This window comes from Heloderma suspectum, chromosome 10, assembly GCF_057233095.1.
Source record: "Heloderma suspectum isolate Gila_16-S chromosome 10, 16-S_ref, whole genome shotgun sequence".
Classification (NCBI taxonomy): domain Eukaryota; kingdom Metazoa; phylum Chordata; class Lepidosauria; order Squamata; family Helodermatidae; genus Heloderma; species Heloderma suspectum.
In genome coordinates, this window is record NC_139467.1 from 9,657,444 (window position 1) to 9,670,473 (window position 13,030).

Below are 13,030 nucleotides of genomic sequence, written 5' to 3' on the forward strand. Positions count from 1 at the left end.
TGTGGGGGGCGGGTGAGGATTTGGGCTGCAGAATCTTTCAGCCCAAGGCTGAATTCCATTTCGGGGAAGCTCTTCAAATGGTGAGCGGGGCCAAATCCACAAATAATACCAGCATAATTTAGCTTAACGTTCTTACTGCCAGTAACGAAACCTTAGGAGAGGCATTTCAACCTTTTAGAATGGGGAAAAAAACTGCACACAACCCAGGAAACCATCAAACAATTGGCAGTTGGGGAAAAGGGGATGGGGCCCAGGACAGGAACGCTGGAGGGCTGGATTTGGCTCCTAGGTCTGAGGATATGCACCCCTGTCCTAGACTTTTCCCTGGTTGTGTGAACTCTGCACAAGATAACAACCCTAAAACGTGCATGGAGAGAGATGAAAATCTGTATACATTTGCTTATTCTGGATCATTTGTATTTCAATCCTATGCACTTTTCCATGGGAGTAAGCCCCACCTTTGCACTGTCCTTCCCTGGCTAGGCCCGGGGTGGGGCAGTGAGCAATTGAAATGGTGCTCAGCCCCAGCCTCTTCCTCCCCCATCCCTCTTCTTGGAAGATTTCACTGCATATGGTCTCCGCTCTTTCAGCCACCTCCACTAAAAAGGAAACACCCCATAGCTGCCTGTGAGTGGTTTGGGGGATATTTATCTGTAATTGTCCCAAGTTCTTTGGAACTAGACAAAATTGTTTCACAGCAATGAAGGGACTATCACAAGAGGGACTCGACCCCCCCCCCCTTCCGTAATTCAAGCACTGGTGTGCCATGCAGTTCCAGAATGGTAGAAGACATGCAGTCCTGGGAGCAGGGATGTACAGATTTTATAAAATCTGTCACATCTGCATTTCATGAACTGTCAGGTGCCTTTCTCTCCATCATCCACTCATTGACAGAATCAGATTTTTTCCCGGTTTTCTGAATTTGTGCAAATTCACACTTGTGAAAATGCACAAATCCCCCCCCCCCGTGCACTCATTTTCATGCTTTAGCCTATGGAGGAAATGCACATTTTTGGCCAGTGCTTTTTTATTTAATTTATTTTTCTATGACTACATTTGCATAACATTCCGGAAAGTAAAAAAAATGGTCCGCAAGTCCACGGAATCCATGCGACTTGGGAAAAGCCGGTCTGCTGCAGAATCCATGGGTTGGATTCATAGAAATCCAGACTCATTTGATTCCATTGTGGATTTCTCTGACAACCCTCCCTGGGAGTCTTCTTGCCCTGTGATGATGAAAGGTGCTGGTTGGGAATGGGGATTTGGGGTTCTTGGCAAGAGTTCGCCATGAACCTTTGCTAATAGACCTGTCTCTCCCTGTAGTTTCCCCAACAGCATCTGCTTCCCCGGTGCCAGCAGGTAAGTCCTTCCCTTCCTCTCCCTAGACTCTGGTGCTGCTAATTTGGTTGGTGAGCAAGGGCTGGCAATGTGGGTGGCCCTTGACCAGGTGGGCTTTGCAGACAGGTCAGATCAGGTGATTCTGCCCACTAACTGCTTTTTCCCTCTCCTGCATGCTGCCTCAGGGAATCCTGAGCTCCGGACAGGTGGGTGATAATAGGGTGGAAACTGTGTAGAGGGAACATTTTGGCTTTAGTTTATTTCTGTTTCCAAATCCCTCCCCCACCCCCACCCTGCATGGAAGAGAAAAATGGGAAACATTGGGGGAAATGCCAAAGGAAGCATTCCGTGGAATCTCATTTTGCCAATAAGAATGGAGTATATCCATTTCTTAGCTGTTTCGCTGCAGGTTTCTTTTGCATTTGTGTGTCAGTGAAGTTTTGTTGTATGTAAAACGAGAGCTTGGAGGAGAGTAACCCAAGTTCAAGTAAATGCTGTTCTTCTTTCAGTTTTCTTCACTTCCTTCCCGAAGTAATAAATAAATCCCAAGCTTGCAAACTCTTTGAAAACGCTGCATCTTTTAGAATGGGGTGGAGATGTGTTGCAGGCTCCTCTTACCTTGTAACACATATGGTTCACATTAAAATACAATGTAGCAATATGGGGAAAAAAATAAAAAATAAAAACATTAAGAACATTTAAAAATGTTAAAATAGGGTGGTAACAAGAGTCCCCCACAGGCCAGGGAAAGCTTGTGTGAATAGGTGTGTTTTCAAAAGGTGTTAATACTTGCCACTGTTTCTGCATCTCGAACCACATGTGGGAGAGTCTTCCAAAGGGTGGATGCCACTGCTGAGAAGGCCTGCTTGCATACTGCTACCTGGTGACCTTCCTTGGCCATGGAACAACCAGTAAGGCCTCCTCAGAAGATCTCAGGGGTTGACTGGGTATACATAAGGGAAGACGGTCAGCTCAGTATCCTGGGGCTAAGCCATTTTGGACGTCATCTGTCAACCACCACGTCACCTTTGTGTCTTTCTCCCCAACAGTGGATGGTGAAGAGAGTCAGGGTGGCAGCACGGTCGCGGTCATTGCAGTGTGTGTTTGCGTCCTGCTGCTGCTCCTCATCGTAGCCTTCTTCTACTTTATGCAACGCCGTGGCCAGCTGCCCTGCGGCGGGGGCGAGAAGAGATCTTTGTGAGTGAGCTCTTGTGGGCCGAGCAACCAAATCCACAGCCATGATGCCTTCCGCCTCCCCAGTCTTCAACATGCTCCCCCCCCCCCCCGCCCTCAGAGACTTCCTCTGGGAAGCTGAAAGGTGGGAGGAAGGAGAGGTTGCCGATGCCACTTGTGCGCTTAGCTCCTCGGTATAAACTTCTTCCGCTGGGGTTCTATGCCAGGGATGCACAACGAATAGCCTGGGCGACATGATCGTCCATGGCAGGGGTGGGGAGCTTCTTTCAGCCCAAGGGCTGAATCCAATTTCAGAGAAGCTCTCGGGGGCCACATTCCATTGGTGGGCGTAGCCGAAGGCAAAAGGGGCAGAGTCAAAATACCACCCTGTTTGAGCTTGAAGCTTTTCCTGCCAGTGACTAAGCGTTAGGAGAGGCATTTCATTCTTATAAAATGGGGAAACACTGCACAAAAGCTGGGAAACCACCAAATGAACAGTGGTCAAGGAAAAGGGGCTGGGACCATGTGGAAACCCAGCAGAGCAGGACTGGGACCACAGGAGGGCTGGATTTGGCCCCTGTCCTGAGGTTTCCCCACTTATGCCCTAAGGGGTCCTGTTAGACCCTAATGTATTTAATTAATTTTAAAAATGGACCCCACTCTTCAGTCAGAAAAGGCTTCCAGAGCACTGTCCTGGCCCCCAGGCTTATAACCTAGAGGATACGACACAAGAGGAAAAAGAGATGGAAAGGGAGGAGGAAAAAAGCAAAGTTCGGCACTGGTTCTTAAAGTTACAGGGTTGCTATAATGACCAGCTGGGATGGAAACAATTCAGGAAGAGGAGGGGCCAAAAGAACCCATCTCTTGTAGTAGCCCTGTTCCCCTTCTCTCCTGTTGAAATGGCCCTGATCCCAAACACCCCTTGCTCTACATGGCAGCTGCTTTCTCCTAGGCAAGGCAATATACAGGGGAAGGGCTCTTCTTTAACCCCCTCCTCTCCAGTGTGGGCAGCAGCAGAAAGCCTGGCAGAGTTTGGCCATGCATGCCTGCACCTCAGTCGCTCACCCCCATTTAGAGTTTTGGGCCTGCTTCAAGCGAGTGAGCAGTTGAGGTGCATAGTAAGGGGAGGGTTCTGGGGAAATCTTTGCTGCTGTGCACACTGGGGATCACTTGCCTGTACTTTCACGGCCGCCTAGTCGAGGAGGGGATGATGTTGTGGCCCTTCACACTGGCTAAGTTCAAACTTTGCCTTCTGTTTTAAAATTGAACTTGCCAGTTTAGAGTTTATACAGTTCCTTCTCACTTATGCTTGGGTGTGTGCCTCCCGCAACCTGGTGTCTCCCGATGTGTTGGACCACAACTCCCAGCATGCCCCATGCTGACTGAGGCATGCTGGGAGTTATACTCCAACACATCTGGAGGGCACCAGGTTGGGGAAGGATACATGTAGATGTGCCAGTGGTCTCTGATCCCAGACTTTAATTTTTAATATGTAACTCTTGCACAGTCCTTACCAGCTGCACAGACATAAATGGATGCAGGATTTGCCAGGGGGGAGGGGGGAGACAGGATGAAAAGAATGCCCGGCAAGGAACCCTATCCTGTTGAGTTCCTCGCCCACCTGTCCCTGTAATGTTGTGCTCAGATGTCTGTTTCCTTCTTCTGCCAGGACTCCCAGGGAAGGGAATCCTGATGACACGGTGGTGGAGATGAAGACAGACAAGCGGAATGAACAGACGGGGCTGCTGAGCCCTGGGGGTGGCGGTGGGGGCGGCGGGGCAAATGAGGTGAGTGGAGAAGAGGGCAGCCCCACTCCCACGGAGCGTCAGGGTGGGTGGGAGGGGGTTATCCCTTTTGCTGGCATGAGATGATGCAAAAAGAATTCTGGGGCTTCTTTGTGGAGCGTTTCACCCTGATGGGGCTGCGGGGTCTAGAAAGTTGTTTTTAGATACGTGTGTGTGTGTGTTGTCTGTTTATGCTTTCTTATGTAAATTGTTTCTAAATTTTGTATACTGTATTTTTAATGGTTTTTAATCTTCGCAAACAGCCCAGAGAGCTTCGGCTGTGGGGTGGTATAGAAATGTTACTACTACTACCACCAGAGAGGAGATTAGGGTGGATCAGGGGAAGAGTTGGTTGGGTGAATGTTTTTCTTTTCTTTTCTCTTCTGCCTCCTCCCTGCAGTGCTGAGAGTGAGCCCAGACTTGCCTTGTTCCAGAGGAAACCCCCTGCCTGCTGTGCACCACCCACCATGGATAAAGAGGATGCCCTGGCTGGACTGTGCGAGGGGAAGACGGTCCTTCCAGGCCCTCCCTTCCGTGAGAGGCAGGAAGCATCCATGCATCTAAACTTTTGCTGTGAGACTGGGCTGAAGTGCAGGGGTTGTGCTGCCACTATTTCTTCCTCCTTAAAAACGCCTGGTTTTGTTTTGTTTTGTGTTTAAAAGAAACTGACATATGCCCAGACCCTTCTGATGTGAGCGGACACATCATCGATGCACAGGTTCTTGCATATCCCCACACCTGCCACAACCTGTATGCCTGTTGCCCACCTGTGGACGTGAACTAGCCCACGCAAGCACTTATGTCAGTAACATGCAAACACAGCCTTGCAAGCAAATTCACAAATGTTACTGGCTCATCCCTTTTTACTTTATGTTATTATTTTTACCACAACCTGCTGGCACACTTGCAGTCCAAAAGGAGCCAGCTTTTGTAAATCTTTCCTGCCTGGTCACTTGGGGGTGATTCTTGCTCGCCATAGGCAGCTGGGCAAGCATCTATTTTTCAAGCTTGCATGAAGACATGTGTGCACCCATGTTTCTGCATGCATGTAGAGATAGTGTCTGTATCCTCAACATAAAACAGGCACCCAAACTGAACATATACAAGCGCGCCCTTGTTCATCATGCACACACAAAGGCACTAATTACTCCTGCTGGTTGTCCTGAGGATATAGCAGAAGTGAACTTGGGTGCCCATTCTTCATATGTGTGCACGGTAGCATGTACGTGTGAATATGCCCCATCCAAACACCAACATGTACACATATGCTGCTAATTTGCCGAGTGTGTGTCTGTATGCACACATCCCATGAACACTTGCCATCCATGTACCTTTCCAGCAATTAAGCATATCTGTATTCGCAGCACATTTACAAATCCCCGTGGTTCATCTTTCACATGCATGTCCATCAACATATTAGGGTTGCCAGTTTTTGTACTGGGCCCCTGTGGTCATCCCTCTAACAACTGTTTGATCTGCTGCAATGAGCAAGTGGCAATGCTATCACCATTTCATGGGGCTTCCCAGTGCTCTGTTTAAAGACACAGGGGCAGGGCAGGCCAGTTGGGGCCTGGCTGTGTGTGTTTTCTCCCCTAGTCTTGTTAGTGACTCTAAAACACTTGTGCATCTTTCCCTCTGGTGCCCATGTGCCATGTACACAAGCTGGCACCTGCTCATGTTCAATTTGAGTGCAGGTTCCCAACATGTCACCCCAGGATAATGCTTTTTGTGTCTCTACCTGATGGTTGGCTGGCGAAGAATGCCTCTCTCCCCCCATGTTCAGAATGTGCTTCCCTCAACATTTGTCACCGTATAGCCATCTCTAGCTCCTGGAGTTTAGAAGGCGGGGGTTCCCAGTCAGAGGGGTGTGGTTTCGAGGCAGGCTTGAGCCGTAGCAGCATCCCTCCCTCCCTCCGTTCCTTCACCAGCTGGAGAATGAGCAAGCCACCCCGAATGTCAAGTCTTAACCAATGGGCAGCTAATGTGTTTTGGTTCCAGCCGCTCTCTTGATGCCTCTGCTACCAGGGTGATGTACACACACACACACATGCACACGCACACACACACTCACACCGACCTTCAGGGGATGGCCTGATCCTACCCCTTCCAATGTTTTGATTCTCTTCCTTGAAATGTTTTTATATGGCATTTTTGTCTGTCCAGGATAAGCCTTTTGAGGGCTGTAGTCTTCCTCCCCTAATCCCTGTGGCATATCTGCTCCTTTCTCTCTTGCACTGTCTGGTCAAGACACTGGCTTTTGGGGGGGACTTGGGGCTATCTTTTTTTTTTTTTTTTTAAGGTGTAGTATATTTAATGGTGTTGCATCCTAGTGAACAGGGTGAGGCTGTGGAGCTATGGCAGAGCATGGGGGCAGGGGCAGGGAGGTGGCAGCAAGGACAAGAAAAGGGAGGGGCTCATCTATTAGCCACAATGGTTTTAAAAAGAAGCATTTTCACAGGGAGGGAGCCACATGTCCCCTCTTTGAACGGCAGCTGGGAAAACCCTTGACTTCCTACCCCATCCTTCTTACTCTCTTTTCTCCATATTTTCCTAATAAGGTATGCATCTGTCTCACATAACCCATTGTCCAAAATGTCCCCCTTAAACTCTGCCCTGTTTTCCTGCCCCTTCCTTTTCCTGTCCTTGCTGGCTGCTGTTTTCCTGCCCCTTCCTTTTCCTAACCTTGCCGGTTGCTATTTTTAGGGTTGCCACCTTTTTTCTTTCTTTTTTTACAACCGAACCCTGATGCTCTGTGTGCCTTTCACAGCAGCTTGATCTGCAGGCCATTCGCTGCTGAGAATGCTCCTCTCCATGCCAGTGCTCTAGCTCTGGATTTCCTGCATCCAGCATGGGGTTGGACTAGAGGGCCTCCAAGACCTCTTCAGCTGTATGATTCGGTGACCTAATTCACACATAACGACAATCCAGAGTATGGGTTGAGTATGGGTTTTTGAATCCTGGGTTGTCGTTTCATGTGAACCTGGAACTATGGGTTAACTATGGATTGTTAACCAGGAACAACTCAGGAAGAGAACCCATGGCTTATTGTTGGGTTGTGAACTCTGGATTGTTTTAACTATGGGTTGTCATTACACAGAACCATGGGTTGTTTCGCCAGGCTACAGAAGCGGCAGGCAAGAGTGGTAAAAACACACAGCCGCTCTACATACCAGTACTGCAGTGCTACAAAGGCATTTGGGATAATGGGGAGGGAGCAGGCAAAGGAGGAAGGAATTAAACAACCCAGGAATTGAAAAAACAACCTGTGCTTTATGTGATCGTCTGGCAGACAAATCATGGGTAAACTCTGGGTATGGGTTTTATGTGCAAACCAGGCCTATGGAAAAAAGCTTCACCTACTGATTTTTTTTCCTGCAGAGCAAGCTACTATTAAAGACACAGGAGCAGGTCAGCTGGCAACCCTGTTTTGCATCAGTCAGTCATCTCTCCACCCCCCACCAATGCCATAGCTCCAGTTTCGCCATTCAGATGTGTCTGTTGCCTGCTGCCCTTCCCCTGGGTTACACTGTACATTAACAATTAAAAATATTGTAACCTCTGTTTGGCTCCTGCATTTGTTTCTTCTGCTTCATCCGTTTCCTGGTAGACAGTTGTGCCTCCTTCCCACAAACCCCCCCGTTAACACTGAATTTCAAAACTATAACCTGTTTCTTATGTGGGATGCACCATTTAGGGTTTCTGAAGTGTTGGAGGTAGCCAGTGTCTCTCCATCCCCACCCCTCACCCTCCATTTACTTTTGGCATTGACTTTGGAGCCATTCAGCCTTCCTTCCTCCAGGGAAGGAAATGTCAGCTGAGAGTGAGAGGGGAGTAGTTTATTTTTACTTTATTGTTTCTCTCCCACAAGGTGGTCAGTATGATCTGGGGTGGGCTGGGTTCCATCTTCTATGGTCTACTTACTGTTTGGTTCAAGATTCCCCATGGTCCACCGCTGTGTATTACATTTAAAAAGCCAAGAGTGGAGATTAGGGATCTCTTAACAGTTAAAGGAGGGGCAAGTTAATCTGTGTTAACTGATCCTCCCTGAATATTCACTTTTTTGCTTAAGAACATAAGAGACTTGAGATCCACTTGGTTCCACATTTTCTGCAGGAATCCCAACAGGCACTGATGGTTCACTGGAAATTGAGGGCAAGCCGATGTTTTCAGTTAAAACATTTGGCACGATGGGGGGGGGGGTACAAAATGACTCCCTTCTGTGTTTTTGCTCCTACCAGTTTATCAGTGATTGTAACAGCCCTTCCTTGTGGTTGCAACAGTAATTTTCTTTTCCCAGAATCCACCTGGGAAACCAGTAGGCATTCCCAAATGAATACTGGGAAAAGACAATGGTAGCTGCCATTTCCTGACCCCACTGCAAGTCCTATGTGAACAGTGCTATGTCATTGTGTAATGTTCCCAGATGGCCAGTGGGAAAAAGAAGTGGTGGCCGCCAGCTGATGGCTACTAGGAAGAACTCTGATTGCTGCCGACAGTGATCAGACCTCCCTTTTCACCACATTTCATCCCCCTTGCAAAATCAACCCCAGTGGTCTAATGATGGACCATTTTTGGTCCACTACTGTTCTAGCCCATCCTCCTAATGCCATTGTAAAATCTGCCATATATCTACATGGTGGCTGTGGTTTGCTGAGATTCCAGCCTCTGATGTGTGCCTTGAATCTGCATTGTAATGCACTAGGAGATTTTTGTGATGAGGTCTTTCGTACCTGGTCAGTTGGGTTGATGTGATGTCATGGAATGTTCACAAACACTCTACCTACTGAGGGAAATGGTCAACCTTGGAATGTTCGAGACAGCCCAGCTTTGTGAAGTGAAAGGTCAACTTAGCTGAGGTGGGGGAAAGAAACTCCAAACTCATGCACAGATACGTGGGCAGGAGGTAAACCAAGGATTTGAAAATGCAGTAAGAGGAAAACCCTGGAAGTAGGGAAACCAAGGGGGTGCTTACTAGAAGGCGGGAGGAACTGGAAGAAGAGGGAAGCAAAGGCATTGAAATGGAACTTGCTTCAGAGCAAGAGTGGGCCCTGATGTCTGTCACTGGGAAATCTGGTTCTTTTGAGGCTCAACGGAGTTCTGTGGTGTGTACAACTCGCTTTGTATCTGCAAACTGAACTGTGGGCTGTTCCCCAAACTCCAGGAACTGTCTTACACATTTTGGGGGGAAGTTTCTGCAATTTGTGCAAATTTCTGAGCAAATTACAGCCAAATTGGTTCAAATTGCACGAATTTGGGGGTAATTTGTGTAAATCTGACCGTAATTTGCACAAATTGCACAGAGATTTGTGCAAATGGCAGAATCTCTCCCCCACCCCATGAGCAAAATTCCTGGAAAATCTGCAAACTGGCCCAGCTTGCTGCAGATCCAGTTGGGCGCCGCAGTGGGAACAAAAAGGATGTGGGGGGGGGAGCCTAGGAAAACCCATTGAACTCCCCCCCCCCCAAACAGATTTCTCTGACTTCCTTACCCTGGTCCTGAAGACAGCAAGCCTTTAGAGTTCTGACTGAAACCCAGAGGATTCACTGCCCCACTGACATCGGAGCCACCAGCCTCGACTGCCCTCCAGATGTTGGACTATGATTCCGGTCATCCCAGGCTATTGGCCATGCTGGCTGGGGCTGATGGGAGTTGGATTCCAACAACATCTGGAGGGTTGTCCGGCCCAAGTCCAGTTCAGAAGAAAAGATCCATCTGAAGGGAGGGCAGAAGGGGCCTTGGAGCCATCAGGACTCCGCCAGTGTAGCAGGCACACGGCTCCCCTGCTCAAGATCCTCCCCGCTAGGAGTTTCTCATAGAATCATAGAGTAGTAGGGTTGGAAGGGGCCTACAAGGCCATCGAGTCCAGCCCCCTGCTCAGTGCAGGAATCCAAGTCAGAGCATCCCTGACAGGTGGCTGTCCAGCCTCATCTTGAATGCCTCCACTGTGGGAGAGCCCACCGCCTCCCTAGATAACTGGTTCCATTGTCGTATTGCTCTAACAGGACGTTTTTCCTGAAGTTCATCCAGAATCTGGCTTCCTGTAACTTGAGCCCATTATTCCATGTCCTGCACTCTGGGATGATTGAGAAGAGATCCTGGCCTTCCTCTCTGTGACAACCTTTGAAGTACTGGAAGAGTGCTATAATATCTCCCCTCAGTCGTCTCTTCTCAAGGCTAAGCTTGCCCAGTTCTTTCCATCTCTCTTCATAGGGCTTTGTTTCCAGTCCCCTGATCACCTTTGTTGCCCTCCTCTGAACCCTCTCCAGCTTGTCTGCATCCTTCTTAAAGTGTGGCGCCCAGAACTGGACACAGTACTCCAGATGAGGCCTAACCAGTGCTGAGTAGAGGGGAACTAGTACTTCCCGGGATTTGGAAGCTATGCTTCTATTAATTTCTATTTAATTTCTTGGAATTCTTTCTAAATATGCAGCTATACATATAATTAGATACAAAAATCTGGGTCCTCTGTTTAGGGGGTGATGCATTTCTTCTTCTTCGGCAGTGCGTAAGCAGCTCTCCTATATCTACCCCCAGGATACAGAAATCCAAGTGGGAGTGAAAGAAAAAACAGCTTTTGAACAGAAAACACCAGAGGGGAAAGGGGACAGCACACTGGAGTGGAGGGAGGACCGAGGAGGACCTGGGTTCAAATCCTCCCCACTCCGCTATGAAGCTCACTGGGTAACCTTGGGCCAGTCACGCTTACCTCACAGGATTGTGATGATAAAATGGGGGAAGGCAAGAAGACCCATGCATGGCAAGTTGAGCTCCTTGCAGGAAACGCAAGGTATAAATTTAATAAAGAATGCAGCTCCCCGTCCTTTGCATACCTCCCCGCCATGCCAGTCCTTTGACCTGCAGCCTCCCATGGGCTCTTTTCGTTTAAAACTGGGGCAGGCCCGACAGAGATTAGGGTCTGTTTCCATATCTCCTGTGTACCGACTAACTTGAACAAACCAGGCTCAGTTATTCATGAAGAGATGTGTCCCTGGAGGGCAATTAATGCCTCTCTGCATCTCTGTATTGGGAGTGACTGGATGAACCAGTTGCACTTCATGCAGAGATGTGGCAGAGCCGTCCCCTCCCCCCCCCCACCCCCACGCACAAGTAGAGGCTGAATAGAAGAAGGCAAAGGGCTTGAGTACGTCATGCAGAGAGACAACGGGCACCCCCTCCTGTAGGAGGAAGTCTGTTTGCGCTTGCCCTTTGCAGGAATCATGGACTTATTTCTCAACTAGCAGTAGACTGGCTGGGGATGCTGGGATTTGTAGTCCAACACATCCGGAAGGCACCAGGTCAGGGAAAACTGAGCAGCTTTTTACAAGTTTTAAGGGGCAGGATGGAGTGGGGGGGCGGGAGCTCTGTCCTGAATCATGGATTCCCACAACCATCTTCAGCCCTGGGGCGCCTGCCCTAACAGAGCAGGACCAGGATGGGCAAAATGGCTCACAGCCCTTCTCGGAAAGGGCTCTCTTCTGCTTTTTCTTTCTTTCTGGCATTGCCACAATCATATCCCCCTCAGATGTTCACACATGTGTGCATCTGTTCTGGGCTGCCATTAAGTCCTCCAAGGGTTGGAACAGAAGTGGCGTCAGGTGTGGGTTCTTAGGGGTCAGGCCTGTCAAGGCAGAAACCAACCACTGCAGCAGTGCAGTTTTCTGACCACTGCTGTAGATTTTCCATCTTTCACACAGGCTCCGTGGAGACCCTCAGCCTCTGGAAGACTTAAAGAGCTAAATAGAGCAATTCCTTTCTGCACTTTTCATTAGTCACAGCATCCTCCCTCACTTCCTTCAAAGAATTCCCCACACAACTTTCCCTTTAACATGTTAGCTCCCTCCCTATTCTTTTCCAAGGAATGACCAGGAATGCCTCCTTCCACTAATTCCACCAACTTCCTTAGTAAGCCTGGCTCCTGTGCTTTTAAAAGCTAAGTGATCTGCAGCTATTAAAGGGTCCTGTGGCACATTTATTGTGCTGTCATCAGCTTTTGTGGACCATGGTCCACTTCATCAGAGGTGTGAAGTGTTATCCTGAGTTTCAGGTCTATGTACCCATGGTTAAGGGGTGGGATGCATGGGACTGTAAACAGGTTGGAAGTAAATGAAATGCGGAAAGTACTGATGATTACAATCACATTATGAACATTGTTCACGAATCAGTCATAGCCAATAACACAAACATCAACCACTGGGTAAGCCAATTAACATATGTAGTGGGATTTTTTTTTTTAACACCTTTATTGTGATCCAAGCCTCTGGAAATAGAATTGAAGCTCTTGATAAATTGTAACTCAGTTTGCAGAGGATTGAATCAGGATAAAGGTTTCTTTTTTAAAAAAACCACACTATACACATTAATTGGCTTATGTTTGTGTTATCAGCATTTTGTGGTTGGCCACGGCTAGCAGCGTGATTGTCAATCACTGTCAGTACTTTCTGCTTTTCATTTCACTCCTATCTCACTGTTTACAGTCTCTACTTCCAACCATATGTGTATATATACTTGTGACTTGGGATAATACTTCAGCCATCTGATGAAATAGACTGTAGAAAACAAAAGCTTATGCCATAATCCATTTGTTCATCTTTATAGTGCCACAAAAATCTTTGTTGTTCTGCTGCAACCGCTTAACAGGCTAACCCTAGGGATGTCCGGATTTTGTGAAATCTGTCTCATGTGTGTTTCGTGGATTGTGTGGTACCATTCATTCCAGCGTCCATTCACAGATGGA

At 48.2% G+C, this 13,030-nt stretch overlaps 1 protein-coding gene across 4 annotated transcripts in view; it reads left to right on the top strand.

Annotated features, from left to right (window-relative positions):
• The window catches only part of BCAM (basal cell adhesion molecule (Lutheran blood group)), a 56,936-nt gene extending 49,081 nt beyond the window's left edge, over positions 1 to 7,855 (top strand). Inside the window, exons 13-17 of one of the 4 annotated variants that reach the window (XR_014785045.1) lie at positions 1,324 to 1,359; positions 2,388 to 2,535; positions 4,181 to 4,298; positions 4,696 to 6,477; positions 7,507 to 7,854. Coding sequence is in view for 2 of the 4 variants with exons in the window: in XM_084815029.1 (XP_084671155.1) it covers positions 1,324 to 1,359; positions 2,388 to 2,535; positions 4,181 to 4,298; positions 4,696 to 4,701 (308 nt within the window). In the remaining 2 variants the exon portion in view is untranslated. Of the gene's footprint in view, positions 1 to 1,323; positions 1,360 to 2,387; positions 2,536 to 4,180; positions 4,299 to 4,695 lie in introns of all 4 variants that reach the window. The other 3 variants (XR_014785046.1, XM_084815029.1, XM_084815030.1) reach the window with 3 other exon arrangements.
• Positions 7,856 to 13,030: the final 5,175 nt, after the last annotated feature.